General features: G+C 40.7%; 1 protein-coding gene across 2 annotated transcripts; it reads right to left on the minus strand.

Annotated features, from left to right (window-relative positions):
- Positions 1-3,209: 3,209 nt before the first annotated feature.
- On the minus strand, positions 3,210-20,712 carry LOC147578561 (uncharacterized). 2 transcript variants are annotated; one of them, XM_086718962.1, is made up of 3 exons: positions 20,631-20,706; positions 18,188-18,308; positions 3,210-3,403 (listed from the first exon to the last, which is right to left on the minus strand). In XM_086718962.1, the coding sequence occupies exons 1-3, from the start codon at positions 20,703-20,705 to the stop codon at positions 3,273-3,275; spliced, it is 327 nt and encodes a 108-aa protein (XP_086575088.1). In that variant the 5' UTR covers position 20,706; the 3' UTR covers positions 3,210-3,272. The 2 variants fall into 2 exon arrangements, 1 of the variants encoding a protein (XP_086575088.1); XR_015255342.1 differs by lacking the exon at positions 3,210-3,403 and adding an exon at positions 15,142-15,279 and having other exon boundaries at positions 20,631-20,712.
- Between the last annotated feature and the right edge of the window lie 988 nt (positions 20,713-21,700).

Raw genomic sequence — 21,700 nt, forward strand, 5'->3', positions numbered from 1 at the left:
TTAATATTTTATATAGTAATTAATATGTTTTCTTCTTCATATATCTTGCTTTTCATCGAATAGTTTCTATTTTGAGGTTTATGGTGTTATTATCCAAACTAATTTATTAGGCAGAACTCAAATAACACGGTTTATAAAAAGGAATTAGTGGAGTAGACACAGTTGTGGTACTGCCATTGAAAAATGTATTCCCCACAGCTGGAGTGAGATGTGGAATGCACTGCTGGGGCTGGTGCCCACATCACTTCATTTGAGCATTTAAACTGAATGGGAAAGGTCTGTGAAGTCAATGGTCAGAGGAGGATATTCTTTTTTTTTTCAATTTTTTTTTAATGTTTTATTTATTTTTGAGAGAGGAGAGAGAGAGAGAGGAAGCATGGGAGGGACAGAGAGAGAGAGGGAGACACAGAATCCAAAGACAGGCTCCAGGCTCTGAGCTGTCAGCACAGAGCCCGGCGCGGGGCTCGAACCCACGAACCGCGAGATTATGACCTGAGCTAAAGTTGGACGCTTAACCAACTGAGCCACCCACGTGCCCCTCAAAGGATGATATTCTTAAAGTTGTTATCAGCCTCAGAACACATTTTCTGACTTGCAAAGCCCCCAAACTGTTTTTCTACCAGGAGCCATCCATGATGGTTTTGACAACCAGCCATCCAATTGTCTCAAAAGTACAGTACTCTTTTTTAAGGCTTTCTCTGCAGAAAGTTGTGGAATGTACTCCTAGGTCCTGTGCTGGTGGACTAGGAGACCCAACTCAGAAACGCAGCCTCTCCTTCAAGCCACCTGCTCCCAAACTCCCCATATCCAATAAGTACACATCTGACAGTCTGCCTTTGAAATATATTAACTCTGTATATTTCTCTCCAAATTCCATTACTTGCCCTGCTTTCTGCCACCACCATTTCTCTTCCAGATCTGCAAGAAGTCTCCTAAATGACTTCCCCTCATCTCTTCCTAGGGCCCTTACAAAGATTTCAAGGCACTTTATCTCCCTTCTTTATTAAGGGTTTTACTCTGGGGATCTCCTTGTGCAAAACAGAATTCCCACTGGCTTTGCTTCCTCAGTCAGAGTTTCTGTCTCAGGTGTGTAATTGTTGTCATTCATTTTAGTGATTCTTGCTGCCTGAATGTAGGGGAATGTCTTGGGACTGAGACTCCAAATGGTTTTGAAGGGATGGTTGCTATATGTGGTAGTAGAAGTTGGGAATGATGTAGAACTTCAATTGATTTAATCACCTTCTCCTACTGAATAATTTAATAACATTATTTTGTTTTATAAGCACATCAAATGCTTTTCTTACCTCTGGACTTCTGTGCATAGAGTGGTTCTTTGCCTTTTCTGTGACTATAGAAATGATTTTATTCTTCTCTAGCCTCAGCAAATGGAACCCTGCAGACCTTGCCTTTTATCTGTAAAGTACCCTTAAAAACAACAACAGCAACAAAGAAATAAAAAACTGAATGAAGACATAAATAGGTCCCCAGGTGGCATAACACAGTTGAAAGAGGCTACTAGTTCAGCATAAAACCGTCTGAAGTCAAATACCTGTCCTTCCATGGTCAACAGTATAGCCATGGAAAAGATTCTTAACCTCACTAAGTTGCAGTTCCCTTATTGGCAATACAGGGACCAAAATAATTTCTTTGTTCAAGATAATACAAAGCATCTGGCTCATAGTAGGTACTTAATACATTTTAACAGTTTTTGTTACATAAATGGAGATATTGAGATTCCTTGGGATTCTTATTAGAGTATCTTAAGCTTAAATAACTATAGGTCAAAACTATTAAGTTGAACGTTTGCATCCAGGAGTGGACATTCTCCTGACATTTCAGATGCTGTATTCCTAAGAGTGCCTGATAAACTCCAGAAAGTGGAGGAGCTATTATCTGTTGTTCTTCACTAAACCTGCTTCTCTAAGAAATTAAAGCATCAAATTTAATAGTACAATTTGTTCATTCATCAAATTAGTGAGTGTTTACTTTACCCAAGGCGCTGTGCATTGTGGAGAATCCAGAACCTTCAAGAAACTTACAGTCTAGGGGAGATACTATAAGTACATTAAAAATTTGCAACCCAGACAATATGTGCAGTGCCTCATGAGTGGTAAAACATGACATAGAGGTTCAGAGTTTATAGTAAAAACAAACCAGCATTTGGCTAGGGCAGCAGTTTATAACTGTATTAGGTACTTTGCTTCTCCCTTTTATAGCAAATATTTTCCAAGGCCCTCTTTATTGTTTTGAAATGAAATTTATATACGATATATAGCATCCTATGCACATAATTTCTCTTCCTTCTTTCCTTCCCTTTTTTCTTCTTTTTATTTTTTTAATGTTTATTTATTTTGAGAGAGAGAGAGAAAGCACATGCGTGGGAGGGTCAAGGGGGGGGGCGTGTAGAGAGAGAAGGAGAGAGAGAATCCCGAGCAATCTCCATGCTGTCAGCACAGAGCCCAATGCGGGGCTCAATCTCAGGAACTATGAGATCATGTTCCGAGCTGGAATCAAGAGTCGGACACTCGACTGAGCCACCCAAGCACCCCGTGTTTTTTCTTCTTTTAAGGAAAAAAAAACCTTAGGTTCATGAACTGATCAGTCATAATCCTTGATCACCCACACAATCTCCATTATTGGTCCATGCATGGTCCTCTTCTAGTCTTCTGCTTATTTAGCTATTTTTTTTTTTTTAATTTTTTTTTTTTCAATGTTTATTTATTTTTGGGACAGAGAGAGACAGAGCATGAACGGGGGAGGGGCAGAGAGAGGGAGACACAGAATCGGAAACAGGCTCCAGGCTCCGAGCCATCAGCCCAGAGCCTGACGCGGGGCTCGAACTCACGGACCGCGAGATCGTGACCTGGCTGAAGTCGGACGCTCAACCGACTGCGCCACCCAGGCGCCCCTAGCTATTTTTAATAAAGTAAAAACCACCAGTGGTGCCACCACTCAAAATAAAAGGTAGGACCTTTACCATAATCTACATCTGACTCTGGAGAGGTTTTCCAAACCATCCTCCTGTCTCTCATCCTGATTAACCAAAACCTGAATCCCATGTTTGGTGTTGTCTTGCTTCCATTTTTATACAGTTTCATTGAATCTATATGAGTTTCTTGAACACATTTTTATTTTAGCTTTATGAAAAAGATTCACATGTATCTCTTTTGTAATGTTATAATTCTAAGATTCATCCATATTGTTGCACGTGTCACTGTGGTTCACTGGTTTCAACTACATTGTTGTATGCCATTGTGTGAACATTCCATGGCTTACTCATTTACTGTCCTATTGATGGGCATTTGGGTTGTTTCTCGATATTTGCTGTTTCGAAAAGTGCTGCTGTGACATTTTGATGCATACTCCTTGGTGTAGGTGTCCAAGACTTCTTCTGTATATATGCCTAGAAGTGGAATTGTTGTGTTGTTAGAGTATTTGGATATTTAATGTTAGTATATAAGCCAAACTGTTTTCTACAATAGTTGGTCTTATTTATATTCCCACAACAGCATATAAGAGATTCTAGAAATCTACATTATTTCTAATACTTCATATTGTCAGAATTCATATTTATTGGCCATTTATAGTTTCTCTTGTGGAAAGCCCAGTCTTACATTTTGCTCATTTTTTAAATTAGCTTATTAGTGTTTTTCTTATGATTTTTAGGAGTTCTTTGTATACCTATGATAGTAATCCTTTATCAGTTATATGAGTTGCAAGCCTCTTCTCCCAGTTTGTAACTTTTCACTTTCTTTAAGATAAAGTACTTAGGGGTGACTGGGTGGCTCAGTTAGTTAAGCGTCTGACTTCAGTTTAAATCATAATCTCACAGTCAGTGAGTTCAAGCCCCCCATCAGGCACTGTGCTAACAGCTCAGAGCCTGGAGCCTGCTCTGCATTCTGTGTGTGTGTCTTTCTCTCTCTTCTCCTCCCCTGCTCACACTCTGTCTCTCTCTCTCAAAACTAAACATCAAAAAAAAAAATTTTAAAAAGATATAGTACTTAAGTTTAATGTAGTCAGATTTATTAATCTTTTATAGTCAATGCTTTTTATGACTTCTTTTTAAAGCTTCTTTATTTCATGGCTACATTATATTCACGTGTATTTTTTTTTAAGTTTATTTATTTTGAAAGAGAAAGAAAAAGCACAAGTACAGTAGGGGCAGAGAGTGAGGGAGAGAGAATCCAAAGCAGGTTCCACACTGTCAGTGCAGAGACTAATGCGGGGCTCAAGCCCATGAACTGTGAGATCATGACCTGAGCCAAAGTCAGACACATAACTGCCCCTATTCATATATATTTTTTAAAGTTTTGTTTCTTTATTTAAAATTTTAATGCATCTGGAATTGATTTTTGTATATTATGTGAGGTAGAAACTCAGATTTTTTTCCAAATGGAAACCTTTTGGTCTCAGCTCCATTTATTGAACACTCTCTCCATTTACCTCAATTTGACATGCCTTCTCTGTAGTATACAAAGTTCCATATGTATACAGGCCCATTTTGGGGCTCTCTATTCTATTCCATTGTTAGTTTATCAAGTTTTGGACTGATGCATCATTGTCTACAGTTCCATCATAAATCCAAATATGGCTGGGTAAATACCCTTTCTGTACTTTCCATTTTCAGAAGTGAAGTGTCATGGCTACTCTTGGTCCTTTACTTTTTTCTTATATGTCTAATTTTTAAATCAACACTACCAACATAATGTTCCTGCTATAATATGAAGAAGACATAAAAGGAAAATTATTTCTATAAAACAGTATGTAGTTTAATATACATATAAATGCTAGGACATGACGACACCAGAAAAACATCCCCACAGATATTCAAAATGCCCCCTTAGAGTAGTGCAGCCCCCACTGAGGGCTGACAGGCTAGGGAAGTGGGGTGATGCCATCAAGGAGCCTTCAAGGACGGGTAGGATTTAAGTTTGCAAATATGAGAGAGAGAAAGGTAGGGTTCCAATGCAAAGGTAAAAAGCACAGGTATGTTTATAAAAAGCTCATCCTGATGAAGTTGGGAGTGAGTTGGAAAGATTTTTTGGAATGCGTTTTGTTTGGGAGTGGCTGGCGTGGGCCAGAGGTAGTACCTATATCACAACCCCTTGGCTAGTATAGTCTAACGCCCAGCTGACCCATCTGCTTTACCTTTGGGCAAATCATCTAGAGACTAAATTAAATTCTGGGAACATAAACCAATAAACCAAAGCAATAAATCCAGCTTTAATAAAAATGAAATAGGTTCCCCACATTTCACTTTAAGCTATGAATTTAAGTGCATTTACCTTGTATTTTATTAAGCACCTTTGTAATAACCTTTTTTTAATTGGAAAATATTTCCTATTGTTTCACTTTGCCTCTGTGGATGGCTTAGATCTTTTTTAAAACAAAATTTGTACATTTTAATAGTGTGATGATTGTTGCCTGATAAGGCTAGGTAGTAGGAGAGTGGGGAGAGGGCCTCCAACTTGGTTATTTGGTGACTAAGCTAGTTGAGAATTGCAGTCTTCGGTAGGTAGGGTCCCCAGGCTGCATTTCATTCTGTTGATCCTAAAGGTAGGAAGTCAAAGGAGAGGCTATTGACTTGCCTCTCTAGGAATTGGTTTTTCTTTAAGCTTAAGGGTCTAAGTAGCAATTCCCTTGAAAGATAAAATAGCTGTTTTTTAGACATATCAGTAAGACAGTCATGTTAGGACCTCCTTGATGGTCTCATAGCTGGTGTTGATGTTGCAAGGATATATTCAGATTATGTGTTTCATAGTGAAAGGGCTTTGAACCTGATTCTAAATACAGTACCTTTGAAACTATACAATATTATTTAACCCAGATGTTCACTGTACCCAAATCATACTCTTCTGTGCCATTTAAAATGGTTTTTCCTGCTAACATATTCAGCATCCCCCTACTCTAGGTTTGCCAGCTTTTGCAAATAAAACTGCAAGACATCTAGTATAAGGAGAAGTATATTTGGGATATATATTGAAAAGTCACCTGTTTATTTGAAGTTCAAATTTAACTGGGCATTCTGGATTTCAACTGACTAACCCACCCCCAATGTTTCATACTCAGATTTTTCACTCCCACTGACTTTGAATTATTGCTTTTCATTGCATATCCTCTCTTTAAATCTAATAGCTATACAAATATGGAAGCCACTCATTTTCTTTCCCCTCTCCCCCGTACCATTCCCACTAGGTACTGAGTAGGAGTAACATTGGCTAAGGCGATGTATGTGAGAACGATTGTGTTAAAGAGAAGCAGTTAAACCCTATTTCTTACCCCAGGTACAATATATAGCTGTGTATAAAAAAGAATTTCAGTTTATTTGGGTGCCTATATATATGACATGTTTTGATATATTGAGCTAATTAAAATGGTCTTCATTAATTAGTAATGATCTTCATTATTTTTAAACCTACTGCTTGTTTCATTGAATGGATTTAATTCAGCTCCTTTTAATATAAGACTGGTGTCCATGACAGAATAAACAACTTTATATTGAAAAGATTAGCTATTCCTATTCTAAAAAGTCCATCTGTCATATTCTGCACTGGGGGTTTCTCACTCACTTTGGCTTCTCTTGAGTCACAGACTCCCTGCTCTCTTCCTGGGTCATCTCTTCACATCACCTCTTCTCATTTCTCCTAGTTCTCCCCTTTCTCAGGCCCCATCTTCTTCCAGCACTGCTCCTAGAAACTCAAAACTTCTTCTCACTTTATACACCTTCTTGTCTCATTCAGCTCATCTCCTATGGACCATCTGTAGCCTATCTGCTACAGCCAAAGTGGCTCATCCAGATGTTTTGGTATACAAAAAATAAGTCTCCACCAGATGAATTCTGCTACTAGCTCCTAAAACAATATTCCTCTCTCTGATGCTGTTACTAAAGGGGAAAGAGGAGGGGATTTAAAAAAAATGTCTGTTGGGCCAGGAGGATAAAGAAAGGAAAGATCCTCTGTGGTCCTTTGGATTAATTTTGAGATCAGAAGCTGATGGAGTCGCCCAAGAGAGACTTCACTGGGCCTGAAACAGGTGATAAGGTGAGGGTCTGAGGGGATAGGACAGGAGGAGGTCTTGCTTGATCTTCCCCAACTTTCTTCTCATACCTGGAGCTTAAGAAATCTTGCTGGCACCCAGGGACATACAATGGCATTCCTCTGATGGGCAGTGTCCTCTTCAGCCTGGGTCATAGGCAGCTGAAGGGGGTACCATGACTGAAGAAGGATGGGGGACTGCTGTTAACAGGCTTGTTGTAGGACTTCTATGAAGATGCCTTTTGGATTGCCCAGTAATAACTAGGAGACACTATGGCAAGTGACAAGACAGGTCAAGGGAGAAATCATACCTGGTTATTGGGTCTGTAGAGGAACATTAATTAACTAGAAGGAATTCCCAGAAGGCAGCCTTACTCTAAGAAGTAGCATCTGTTATGTAAAGAGAAGTGCATCCATGGTTTTTTTTTTTTTTTTTTTAAGTTTATTTATTTATTTTGAGAGAGAGCACACTCAAGCACATGCACACATGCGCATGAGCGGTGGAGAGGCAGAGGGAGAGGGAGAGGGAGAGGGAGACAATCCCAAGCAGGCTTTGTGCTGGCAGCATGGATCTCAGGAACCTTGAGATCATGACCTGAGCTGAAATCAAGAGTTGGATGCTCAACTGACTGAGCCACCCAGCCGCCCCGCATCCATGGTTTTTTTTTTTAGTATTGTTGTTACTAGCTAATGGGATGTGACTTCCTACTAAGAAAATGATTGCATTACTTTTAGTAGATTATGATAGATTTCTTCCTCTATGTTTTTAACAGATAGGTTAGTAATGTTGCTGGCATACAAATGAAAACACTTGGGAGAATATGATGGACTAGCCCACTAAGACAGTGACCATGGGCCCTTTTAGATTATTCTATGTTCATGGAATCAAGGAGTATACAAACTTTTGATGTTCCACAGAGAATATTCTTTTTTTTTCAATTTATTTATTTAAATTCAAGTTAGTTAACATACAGTATAGTATTGGTTTCCAGAGTAGAACCCAGTGATTCATCACTTACATACAATACCCAGTGCTCATCCCAACAAGTGCCCTCCTTAATACCCATCACCTATTTAGCCCATCCCCCTACGCACCTTCCCAGAATGTTCTTTAAAAAGTCACCTCCCAAAGAGGAAACACAAGCAAACAAAACTCCCACCAGCATAGAAAAAGACAAATGACAACCAAGACATGTCTCTGAGGGTCATAGGAGCAGGGAGTCTGTCTCCTCTCTTTTGAGAGCCACATTCATTACAGCTCCTCGGGTGACTCTAACCCTGTTGCTTAGAACCTTAGTGAGGTGTGTGGAGGAAAAGCTGCCAGCGCTGGGTGGCCGCATGGAAAGCAAATCCATTTGGCGGGCGGACATTTTTAAAACCTGCCACATATGTTAGCTATTTTTTATGGCAATTAAATTGTTGGGGGGATCTGTGAGGTGAATGTGCAATAAAACCCTTCACAATAAACCATGTGGAAAATCGTCTAATCCAACCCCTGGAGGTCAAAAGCCACAGTAACATGTTGCTTTATTCCATGAAGAAGAATTAAGACTCTTTAGACAGCTTTCTTTTCCCTTTCTTCTTTATAGATCAGTGCTCCAGATTTGGGGTGGAAGGTACATTGTGTGAAATGGCAGTGGTGGGGCTGGGGGAAGGTGGGGAGGCCTCCCTTGTGAAGTTGAGCCTCGGAAGTGCTTTGCCGGAAACCCTCAAAGCAGCATAATTTCTATGCTACCCTTTTGCCAACCTCAGGAAGGGGATATTCTTCCCAAGGGATATATGGAGGGTAATAAGACAGGAGGTAAGGCATATAAGTCAGAACAGGATTTCACAGTGAGAGGACCTGGAGTTTGGCAGGTATAAAGGAGGCTGTGATCATGTTTATTGAGTCATATGCATGGGAATACAAAGTTTCAGAACTTTGGGGATGCCTTTTATTTTCCCCGGAGGCAATGTAATAGTCTAAACGAAAATAAAAACTTGTAAGAGTTCTAGGACACTTTCTTACTGATTTGCACTTTGAGAATTTAAGCCTAAGTCATTTAGCTACATGAGAGTCTAGGAAGTCATTATAGCTAAAAGGAAGTCTTGGGGCTAAGAAACATTTGAAGTTTCACAGTAACTTCTCAGAAATGATTAGTTGAGTTTATTTATCCCCATTTGAACTTCATTTTGAAAACTGTCATTCAAGTTTATTATTTTTATTTCCTAAAATAGGCTCCTAATGAAGTTAGCATGCTTTTCAGTCCTCTTTTATCTTTTCTACCCAGTTGTTTTAAAATTTGAGATTTAGAGCACATCTGAATAGCATGAAATGCATGGTTAGAAATGTTTACAAAGAAAGAACACGATTGCTGTTAAGAATCAGAATACCATGGGGCGCCTGGGTGGCGCAGTCGGTTGAGCGTCCGACTTCAGCCAGGTCACGATCTCGCGGTCCGTGAGTTCGAGCCCCGCGTCAGGCTCTGGGCTGATGGCTCAGAGCCTGGAGCCTGTTTCCGATTCTGTGTCTTCCTCTCTCTCTGCCCCTCCCCCGTTCATGCTCTGTCTCTCTCTGTCCCAAAAATAAATAAACGTTGAAAAAAAAATTTAATAAAAAAAAAGAATCAGAATACCATCAGATGTCAAATTCTCATCTCAAATAACTGAGAAACAGTCTCACTCTCATTCTCACTGTGTGATGGTCTAAGGTCTGCCTGAGGAGTGGCACAGACCTTCAGGCCATGCTCAACTGACCTCAGGTGCAAATCCAGGCTAATTATGGATGAATAAAGGTATGAGGATAGTGTTCTGTCACCCTGTTCTAAATACCTTCACAATGTAGTTCATTTCATTGAAGGATTATTTCTGATCAACAGAGGATATTCAGTCAAACAACCAATCAACAGATCACATTTTTACTTCTTGGCTGTCAAGTGTGATCCCAGAGACCTGAACTATACCATTCTCAGAACAAACCTTCAAGATCTTGGTTGTGGCCTCTTTTCTGGACTGGATCTTAGGAAGCATTTAGCACGATACTATTTTACAGATGACAAAGCTGAAGTTCAGAGAGGTGGGGGGTGGGGGAGGGTGGCTTTTCCATTCAATAAACTAGGGCAAGAACCAAGATTACCTGAATTCAAACCCCAGGTCTTCCACTAAACAGTTTGGGGCCAGTCATTTCCTCTGAGTCTCTTGCTTCTCCTATAAAATCAGGTTGTTGGATGATTTAATATATTGCCTCCTGGTCCCAACATTCATGTGTTCTTTCCATTGTACTGTGTCTTTGATGTCATTCATTTGTTTGTTCATTTATTCATTCATTCCGTAATAAGGAGTGATTGTTTGGAAGCAACTGCCCATCAGAGACCATATTTATCAGTCTGCTCCCCTTGCTCTCTCCCCTCTTGTATATGGCTGGAGCCACTTGTTACCAACGGGATGTGATTGGAAGAGAAGCATGTCACTTCCAGGCAGAAGTGATTAGGCAAGAGGTATGTTGTTTCCATCCTTTCTTTCCCATCTGCTGACTAGAATAGCACTCTAAAGCCTTAGTTAGGGGTTGGTGGAGCCACAGGTGGAAGGAGCCTGAGTTCCTGAATCACCCCATGGAATGCTTCTTGCCAAACAACTGCACTGGACTGTTATATGTACGAGGAATACACTTCTTTGTCCTACATTTTATTGTTGTTTGAAACAATTAGTATGATCCTGACTAATGCAGTCAGGCAACAGGTGTTAAAATGCTTACTGTATGCATGTTATTATGTTGAGTAGTAGGGATCCATCAGTGAATAATACTCAGTTTCTGCCCTCAAGGAGTTCAGCCTGGCAGGAGAAGACCTATAGGTATACCAGTTGCCTTACAGTGTAAGAAGTACCATGATAAACACAGGATGATGTACGAGAATATAGCCTTGGGCATTTTGGGAAATACTCCCAGCAGAGGTAGCATTTAAGTGAAGTCCTGAAGCAAAGCCTATTTGATAGTGGAATGGTGTTAGGAACTGAATGTTTGTGTCCCTGCAACACTCATAAGTTGAAGCCCTAAGACCCAACGTGAAGGTATTTGGAGACAGAGCCTTTGGGAGGTAGAGTTGGATGAGGTAATGAGGGGAGGACCCTCCGGGTGGGATTACTTTCCTTATAAGAGGAGGAGAAAGCGATTTCTCTACACCTTGTAAGGACATAGTGAGAAGGCAGCCGTCTGCAAGCCAAGAAAAGAGTCCTTATCAGAACTTGACCATGCTGGCACCCTGATCATGAACTTCCAGCCTCCAGAACTGTGAGATATAAATGTCTGTTTAAGCTGCCCAGTCTATGGTATTTGGTTATGATAGCCCTTGCTGACCTTAACATATGGGTATTTCTTCCCAAGTGACCAGTCTTTGCAAAGGCCCAGAAATAAGGTAGAGCATGACTTGTTCAAGGAGTTTGGTGGCTGCCGATGAGGATTGAGAGATAAGCTAAGGTTGGATCTGCAAGGAGAGAGCCTCCCATTACACTGAAGCCTTTGAATAAGGTTTCTGGGAAGATGGCTTCTGTCAGGCACATGCCTTGCAGTAGCACCCAAGGATGATGGGAAGATCAGAGAGGAACCTGGGAGCATGCTCTAAAGGTTAAGGAGGCAGAGAGAAGAAAAGGATTGGCCTAGAAATGGTACTAGTGGCATCTATAACATCTTTCATGAAGAAAACATCCAAATGCTATTGGCTTGCAGGTCAGTTGGATTTGACACAGTTTGGCAGCAAAGAGAAAAGATAAGCATCTCCAAAAAATACAGTTCACTTATCAGTAATGTCATTAAACAGACACGGGCTTCAACTCTCAAATTCATGGAATGGAATACTGTGTGGCCTGTAAGGTTGGCTGTGAAAGCAAGTGCTTCAGGGCCCCAGCAGGACTTTAGGTCTAACACTAATGAATTCCTCACTCCAGAGAGAGAAGTCATTATTTGCATCATGATTTCTGACTTGGCAAATCACCAGAGGGAATCAATCTGAAATCTCCCAACCCATTTTCCAATGAGCATCATCTGGTGGGCTTTTTTTTATTATCTTTATTCTAGGCTTTTCCTCACCCTCAAATCTTCACAAAAGAGGGAAGAAAAACAACAGAGCCTCCCTTCTCTCAAACCTTGTCTAATCCTTTCATAATTCAAGATCACAGAGCTGCTGTAAAAACCCAGCCTCACTGCTGTGCTTATTCCCTGTGTGCTTGGCAGAGCAAGCAATTCCATTTACCAGCACTCCAGTGAGCATGTGGTGATAAATAAAGCTGCCACCCTCCGCTTTGCCCACTGTGTTTAAAATGACACATTGGACAAGTGGGTCTCTATTGCCTCCACTTTTTTCATAAAAAGGCTAAAAATGGTCTGCAGATGCAGTAAATCTTAATTTCTAATATAAACTCCAAACACAGAAAAAAATCATAGACCCGTTTACACTGCAATGAATTTGATGATCAGATAGTGGGGATTTGAATACTAAAGACATAAAGCAATCTGAAAACTAGTTCCAGTAGCCTCTTGAATGTGTGGGGTTTCTCCTTTTCTCTCCTTGAAGCAAGCTTGCCTTCTCCCCCTGCAACTTTATTGGAAACTAAAAACACAAATGCAGGGAGAACAAAGTCAACATGAAAAAAGCTAAGTTTCTAACTGCATAATCCCAGAATTTCAAAATGACCTCTTCTTGTGGTTATGCATACTAATAATTAACCTTTAGTTGAACACTTACTGCATGTTAAGTGATTCCATGCATATCTCACAGAACTTCTGATTCTGTGAAGTTTCTTTTCCAATCTTCCAATCTGGTATCAAAGGCATTCTTTTTCCTTTATTACCATTAACAGGAGAATTGACTTTGAGTTACCCATTTAGCACTAAGTCCCGGAAAGATGATATCTAACATGAATGGGTCAACATGAAACCATCTTGTTGATCTACAATAGTAGATCCCTTTCTCTTTCAGTCAAAGCCTTCCTCAGTCTTGTCCAAACCTACCTGGGAATCTTATTTCCAGCCCCTCTGTTTCATCTCCTCTGTGCTCTAAGCTCATTGTACAATGTTCTCTTTCCCCACGCACAATCCATGCTTTTCCAGCTCTCTGCCTTTGCCCTAGGTCAGTCGTCTACTTGGATTGCCTTTTTCCCCATCCTCACCTCATAAGTTTTATCTGACCACCAAGTCCAGCTCAAATTCCATATGTGCCAGGAAGCCTGGAACATAATCTTCCTCCCCAGGCTGAAAGTCACCTTTTCTCTTTTGACCATCCAATCCTCTTTATTAAGTTCAGAAACTATCTTTGCAAGGATGTTCACGGCAACATGGTTATAGTAGCAAAAAATGGAAGTAACATAAATGACCATCAATGGAGTGTCAGTTAAATAAGGTATTGTGTTCTTTCTTGTACATTGTGGAGAACAATACAACTGTTAACCATGGTGATAAAGATCTATATACTTATTGATTTACAGAAATATCTACTCTAGATTGATAAGTTCAAAAACAGGTATGATCTTATCTTTAAACACAAAATAATTTAAATGTCACCTGCTTCAGTCTTCAGTAGCTGAAAGATTGGACCTTAGAAGTGGCCCAAAAATTGTTTCTGAAAGTCTGCAGAGGTCAGGGAGGGAGGTTCACAGATGCCCAGAGCTGCAGTCACTATACCATGTCTACTCTTAGAGGTGCTCTAAGAAGTTTCATTGCTTTCCCTTCTGATGAAGCCCATCATGAGACACCGAATTGCCCAAAGCCATCAGTCTCTGAACTGGCCCTGAGTCCCTCTGGGTGCCTCAAATCTTCCTGACTGCTCTTCCTCTGTCAGGGCATGATCCCTGTTCTGGAAGGGCTCTCAGATTGTCCAGGCTCCTATTCCAAGTCCTGCTTGGAAGTTCTTTTGTAGTCCTCTGCTAGCTGCTGTAGGGTAGGCAGAGTGGACAGTGCTGAGAGAGCAGATCTGGGTTCAAATCTAGATCTGCCATTTACTAGCTTACCATCTTGGGCAAGGCATTTTCTCTGAGGCTTAGTTTCTTCATATAAAATGGTAATGACAATATTACTTACCATATAGCTTTGTTGTGAAGGATAATGGAAATGTGAATATCAATGTTATTCATACATCATAAAAATCTAGAAAGGCCACTTAATGTTTTATAACACATACTTAATCCTAACCCTACTTCTCTAATCCCTAATGAGGTATCTATCAATTCATAATACTTCTGAGAATTTTTCAACTCTAATTTTTTTTTAAGGCCCAGGTTCGGAATGACACCTGCTTGACTTTGCAGATCTGACCTTCAGCTGAGCCCCTGACCTCCGCTGTGACCTTGATTCAGGATGTTTCTTATTATGTTAAAGGTACCCAAGGTGACAGCACCTCAGTGGCCCAGCAGCTCTTGGTAGGAACTCACAGCCCATCCTCAAGTTCTCATCTAGCCTCCCAGGTGGGATTTAGAAACCCACTATCTCACATATCAAAGAGGAGCTCTTCACTGAAATACAAAAATGTGCATTCCCAGGATTTGAATGGACAAATCACACCCAGGAATGTTGAGGGACATTAAAAAAATGTCCCTGTATTCTTTTACTTCTTCACTGCTGAGCCTTTCTGGGAAGAATTGTCTGTTCTGCTCCAGAGACTGCGATCACTTCTGGGTGTGTGGATTATCATATGTTCCCGCTGTGGAAGGGTCTCTTTTGTGGGTGTCAGTTAAGTTATGAGGTGTTAACAGGCTCCTGGAAGAGCCATCACATCAAGTAGAAGGTGTTGGGTTTGATTTCTGGCTGTGGTTCAGGTTTATTTAATTTCTGTCTCCTTTCCCCACCTCCCTACTCTCAACCTATTAAGATTTGAACCCTCAGGCCCATGACTCCAGTTGTCTTATTTATATCTGTTTTAGGGCTGCAGACACTACCATGCTTGCCCTTTACAGGTTTGGAAAGAGCCTTTTCTTTCCATGCATGAAGAGGTTGAGCCTTGATGGGAAAACCTGCCATGTTCAAATACTTGTGCTCTTTTGATTCTTTTCTCCTGGGAGTGGACGAGAACTGAGCAGATCCTTAGTGCTAAGGCCCAAGTGATTGACTTAAAAACAACTTGAAAACAGCACATGGTTTTATGTTCTCATGTGCACAGTTTTAATTTTAACCCAGATGTCCCCCAACCACTCTTCAGAAGCTCACTCTGGGTCAGATGTTAGGGAGGTTTACCAGCTGGTCATTTTTCATCTTGATAAACCCAGACCTTCGATGGCAACTCTGTTGATGGAAGATCATTCTCTCTTACGTCTTTGATTTAAAAATAATACATCTCTATTATAGAAAATTTAGAATATAGAGATACATAAAGCAGAACATAAAATTATCACACATTAGCTTGTCATCCTGAGACAACTACTGTTAATAGCTGGTATGTCTTTTGTCTAAGATTGAATAGAATTGGGACCATCCCATTTATGCTCTTTTGCAAAATACTTTTTTTTCACTTAATATATCACAGCCATGTTACTGTTCCTGTGCTTGGTCAAGCATCACTTACTCTCTTTTTTAAAGATTTTTAAAAATGTTTATTTATTTATTTTGAGACAGAGCATGAGTGTGAGTGTAAGCAGGGGAGATGAAGGGAGAGAGAGAAGGAGAAAGAGAATCCCAAGCAGGCTCCACACTCAGCACAGAGCCCGACACAGGGCTCAATCTCAGGACTGTGAGATCATGACCTGAACTGAAATCAAGAGTCCAGTGCTTAACCGACTGAGCTACCCAGGTGCCACAAGCATTCTCACTCTTAGACATAATTCTTCATGGCAGTGGAACACTGGGAGCTCTTGTCTGCACCAGCTCCCTGTGTAGACTTCCTCTGGCTCCTGGGTTGGAAGTAATGGCCCAACTCCTAGGGCTGGATACAAGTTCATTGGAGCCACTGTCCCAGTTCTAAATATGGCTATATACTCACATACAGAATAAATAATAGCATAAAAATGTAAAATATTTCTGGGGCACCTGGGTGGCTCAGTTAGTTAAGCGTTCAGCTTGTGATTTTAGCTCGGGTCATGACCTCATGGTTTGTGGGTTTGAGGCCCAAATCAGGCTCTGTGCTGACAGCGCAGAGCCTGTTTGAGATTCTCTGTCTCCCTCTCTCTTTATCCCTCCCTCTGTTCATTCTCACTTGCTCTCTCTCTCTTTCAGAATAAATAAATAAACTTCTAAAAATGTACAATATTTCCATGTCAAAAAGAACCTAAGAAATCTGATCAGGGCCTTAGCTGAGAAACTTACCTATCAGATCCACTCCTTTCTTCAAGTGTTCACAGGTTGGAATGCCATTTTCTCTTATTTATTCATTTGTTTGTGGCTTTATTCTTTAGAGTTTTAGGTTCACAAAAATTGAGCAAAATTGAATAGAAAGTATAGAGAGTTCTCATTTACTCCCTTCCCTGCCGACCACCAGCCTCCCCCACCACAAACATCTCTCAGCAGAATGGTACATTTGTTACAGTCAGTGAACCAACATTGGCATATCGTTATCAATCAAAGCTCGTAGTTTACATTAGAATTCACTCTTGGTGTTGTACCTTCTATGGCTTTTGACAAATGTATGAAGACATGTATCCACCATTATGATATTGTACAGAATAATTTCACTGCCCTAAAAATCTCTTGTTACACATATTCATCCCTCCCTTCCCCTGAGCCCTTGACAGCCACTGATCTTTTTACTGCCCCCATAATTTTACCTTTTACAGAATGTCGTATAGTTGGAATCATATAACATGTAGCCTTTTCAGATTGGCTTCTTTCACTTAGTAATATGAATTTAAGTTTCTTCCATGTCTTTTTTATGGCTTGATAGCTCATTTCTTTTTACTGCTGAATAATATTTCTCTTGCCTGGATGTACCACAGTTTATTTATCCATTCACCTACTGAAGGACATCTTGGTTGCTTCTAAGTTTTGGCAATTATTAATAAAGCTGCCTTAAAAACATCTGTGTTCAGGTTTTTGTTTTCAACTCCTCTGGGTAAATACCAAGAATACTGGAATATATATTCCAAATACTGGAATGTATAGTAAGAGTATGGTTAGTTTTATAAGAAACCGTCTTCCAGAGTGGCTGTACCATTTTGCATCCCCAGCAACAGTGTATGAGAATTCCTGCTGCTCCATTTCCTTGGTGTTGTCAGTATTTTGGATTTTAGCCATTCTGATATGTAGTGGTAACCTTTATTCTTTTTCTTTTTTTGTTAAAGATAAAAGCCTTTCCTGCTTGGAATAGCCTAAAAATGAGTGTGTGAATATCAGTCTAAGTTCTCTCCTCTCTATTTTTAAGCACATGTACACTAACTTCTGAGAGCCACGCAGTTTGCCCTTTAGCCCCTCTGTTTCAGCTTGGCACCCTTTATGTGTTTAGAAAGTGTTTGCTGATTGCATAGCTCTCAATGACCTGGCTACCTCTGCTTTGTAGAACCATAGGGGTCTATTTTTTTAAATTTTTTTTTTCAACGTTTATTTATTTTTGGGACAGAGAGAGACAGAGCATGAACGGGGGAGGGGCAGAGAGAGAGGGAGACACAGAATCGGAAACAGGCTCCAGGCTCCGAGCCATCAGCCCAGAGCCTGACGCGGGGCTCGAACTCACGGACCGCGAGATCGTGACCTGGCTGAAGTTGGACGCTTAACCGACTGCGCCACCCAGGCGCCCCAATAGGGGTCTATTTGGAGAGATTCAGACCAGCATGTGGGCATATGCACACATGTGCACATGCATACACACACACAAAAACCCCAGGTACTCTTCTATACCAGCTTGGGACCACATTGCCTGGGCTTTCAAATCCTAGACTCTGAGGACCTCCAAGTGTTGGCCTTGGTCTATAAGTGATAATAAATGACGAATATTTTTGGTTATGTTTTATTTTGGTCAATAATCAGGCCCATTATTGTCTTTGGGTCTCAGACAGTGAACGAATTACTCTTGCTATTGCAGCCCACATGAATCAGTCCCAAACCTGCATCTGTGAACACTCCAATCCTGAGGTGATAGGAGCAAAGGCTGATGACAACTGTGTTCATTATCCTTCCTTTTTTTCCTTCCTTCATTGTTCCTCCATGAGGGTTCTTGGAAGCAAGGAGACCTAACATTTATTGAGTCCCCTGGAGGTAAACTTACCTCCATTTCTTGTGCTTCCATTGTGCTGATTCTTCACTACTTGCCTGGCACATGATAGGTGGTGATTAATGTTTCTTGAATAAGTAATGACCTTTGGTCTGATGCAGAAGTCTAGAGTTTGCTAGTAGAGAACCACATAACATTGTTAAATTCATTGTTGGAACTACTATTGCAGTTCCTTTGCAATAGCAGAAGTCACTACACATTTGCCCTCATGTGCCCATGTCCTTGGCCAAATGTGGAGCCAGTACTCCCAACTCCCCACCTCCTGCTTATTGTCAAAAACACACCACACATTGTAGCAATCATATTGCCAAAGCTTTATGGCATCCATAAATTGAAAATTACTGCCTCTGACAGTTATGGGCCTGTGTCAACACCAGATCATGTTGACTCTCCTGGAATGTGTTTGTGAATGCACCATGCCAGCCTTGGAAGCTGTTGACATCAGAGGCTCTAAGTTAATTGGATGTGGCCCCAGAGCACTGTGGGCTTTGCTGTCTAGGAGGATTTTAACTTTTTTTCTTAAATTCCTCTCTTCTTTGGTTTGGTCTCAGTGCAGGAGCTATCTTGGCTGCCATGTTTGGCAGACAAGAAAGCCAGTTTAGAGGAGGAGTCCACATTGCTGAGCAAGTGATAATGATGTCAGTGAACTGCTTCCCTTTCTTCCCCTCTGGCAGATTGCGGTATGAATGGCTACAGATAGTGAGAAATGGTGCTGGTCATGACTTCTGCTGTGAAGGAGAGACACAACCTGCACAGTCTGTGTGTTCTGAGCAGGTTTTGTCTGATTCTGCTCTGCCAGGGAAGCCATCTGGACATGATGTTCATGAGACCTATGTTGTGACTCCACTCTAGTGGCGGTGCATACTGTGGGCTCCCTGGCCTGTGTGCCTCTGTGCGTGTGTGTGCATACATGTGCACACATGTATATGTAATGCAGTTCCTGAGAGGACACCCAGCTCTTTGGAGGTCCTCTTGCTGTTTTATTTTTCCTCTCGGCTCTAACATCCTTGTCACTCACAAAAATAAAAAGAATCCCCACTAGTTAGAATATGTTTCAGAGTATGTGTATGTTGTGTGTGTGTAGAAACTGTATATACTATGTACACTGAATATACATACATATGTATATGATAAACTATATATATACATATACATATATATGTATATGTGCATATATATGTATATATACATATATATATACATATACATGTATACATATACATATATATGTAGTATATATATTATATATGTATAATATATACATACATATATATGTAGCATATATACATATATATGTATGTATACATATGTATATATACATATGTATACATACATATATATGTTTCTCTATTCTGGAGAAATCAAGAAAGAAAGAAAGACCTAGCCAGTTCTATCAAGCTTCAAAGAAAATGGCTGCCTTCTGACACCTTCAAGACTTGGGTCCTTCCCCCATCACCCTGGTGCAGGGCATCATCCTAAACTGACAGATCAGCACAAGTGCCTCAGCCTGCAGGACCCAGACAGAGGCACAGAAAGAAGTGGGGATCTTGGGAAGTGGGAAATGAAGCCAGCAAGGTCAGGGAGAGCCCCACAAAGCTGTTCCCTGCCAACTAACTTCCTTGCTTTGGTCAGTATTCCTTGAGTTCCCTGTGCAGAGCACTGAGCAAGACCCAGTAGGAGACAGAAACCCATTTTGGCCTTCAGGTAGTACATTCTAGTAGTGGAAAATATACACTCCTATGCAAAGGCAAGGAAATGGGAATGAAGAGGTATGTTCAGGTAATGGGGAGCAGGTGAGGAAGGAAGGTGAAGGGAGGTGGGGTAGATAAGGCTACAAGGATAAAAAGTCCCTGAGGGCCGGGAATTTCATCCCTTGAATTCACTCCTGGGAATACCTAGAACCAGTTCACTTTGTTGACTATTACGGAGAAATAAATTGAGGCTGGAAACCAGAAAAGCTTAAATTCCTCCGACCTAGTTCTCCACATATGTGGAGGATTGGGGTAGCATTGTGGGTGGAGTGAATACCCCTGGCATTGCTATGCAGAGTGATTAAAGAGGGGCTTGCTTTTAGGCCACTGTCCTAATTAAATAAATGATAATTCAAGCATGAGAAACTAAGGGGCTCTTCTACGTTAGAGAGAGCTCAGAAAGGGGGTTTAGTGGGAGAGGCAACAAGGGTTTAGGGAGCAGGCTCACCGATGCAAGTTGCAGAAATCTCAGGAGACCCTCTGAGCCATCCCCCCACTTCTGTGAAGCAGCTCAGTTGCTGCTGTCACCTTTAGCCACAGAGACTTCACGTTTCATCTTTGTGAGACATTTCACATTTTTTCACTATCCCTAAGAATATCCCACAGAAATAACTGCTGCTTTATAAACTCATTTGTGAGTTCATTCATTCATTCATTCATTCACTCATTCATTCTTCCACATTTACCAAGCATGTACTTTGTGCTTCTCCATCTTCTAGGCCCTGGGGACATGCCAATAAATCAGACCTCCTCCCTGCCATCAAGGACCTTACAATTATGTAGGGTCAAACATAAACATGCGTGCGAGTAATAAAGGGCTGTACATCTGCAGAAGGCATAGTGAGCACACAAAGGAAGATGTCCACGTTGAGGTGTGATGCCAGGAATATTTTAAAAGCAGAAGCAACAACTAAATTTTGCTTTAAAGAGTTCACCAGTTGGGCAAAAGAGAGTGGGGAGAGCATGTTCTAGCAGAAAACAAAGTGTGCAAAAGCTTTGAGGAGAACAGCTGATGTGGGCTTTGAAACTGCTGGTGGAATGGGGTGTGGTGGGCTGGGGATACTAGAAGTCAGCAGATCACTATGGCCTGATTCACTGCATATGTCTTAAAACTATATATATATGTATATTATATATATATAATATATAATGTGTATATGTGTGTGTATATATATATATATATATATATATATCAAAATAAATATGACTATTATGAGACAGAATGCAAGAATACCAAAACTTATTCTAAAAAAAAAAACAAGACTTCAAAGAGATGTCAAGGTTTACATGGATTCTTTCACAATTTGCCCCTTAGCTTTGGCTGCCATGACAAAATCTCACAGACTGGGTGGCTAAAATAACAGAAATTTCTTTCTCACAATTCTGGAGGCTAGAAGTCCCAGATCAAAGTCTGGCAGGGTCAATTTGTGATGAGAGCTTTCTTCCTGGCTTGCAGACTGCCTCCTTCTTACTGTGTTCTCGCATGACAGAGAGAGTTCTGGCCCCCCTCATCTTATAAGGACACAAATCCTATTATTTTAGGGTCTTACCCTTATGATCTCACTTAATCTTTATTACCTCCTTATAGGCCCTTTCTTCAAATACAGTCACACAGGGGATTGGGGCTTCAGCATATGAATTTGGAGGGACACAATTCAGTCCCTTAAAATCTAGGCAATGTGAAAAGAGAACTCTTTTATCCACCTCTTCAATGCAAACAATTAGCCAGCACTAATAGTGCTTCAAGAAACTTCAT

The sequence above is a fragment of the Puma concolor genome, chromosome C1 (assembly GCF_028749965.1).
Source record: "Puma concolor isolate L17-30 chromosome C1, mPumCon1.1.hap2, whole genome shotgun sequence".
Classification (NCBI taxonomy): domain Eukaryota; kingdom Metazoa; phylum Chordata; class Mammalia; order Carnivora; family Felidae; genus Puma; species Puma concolor.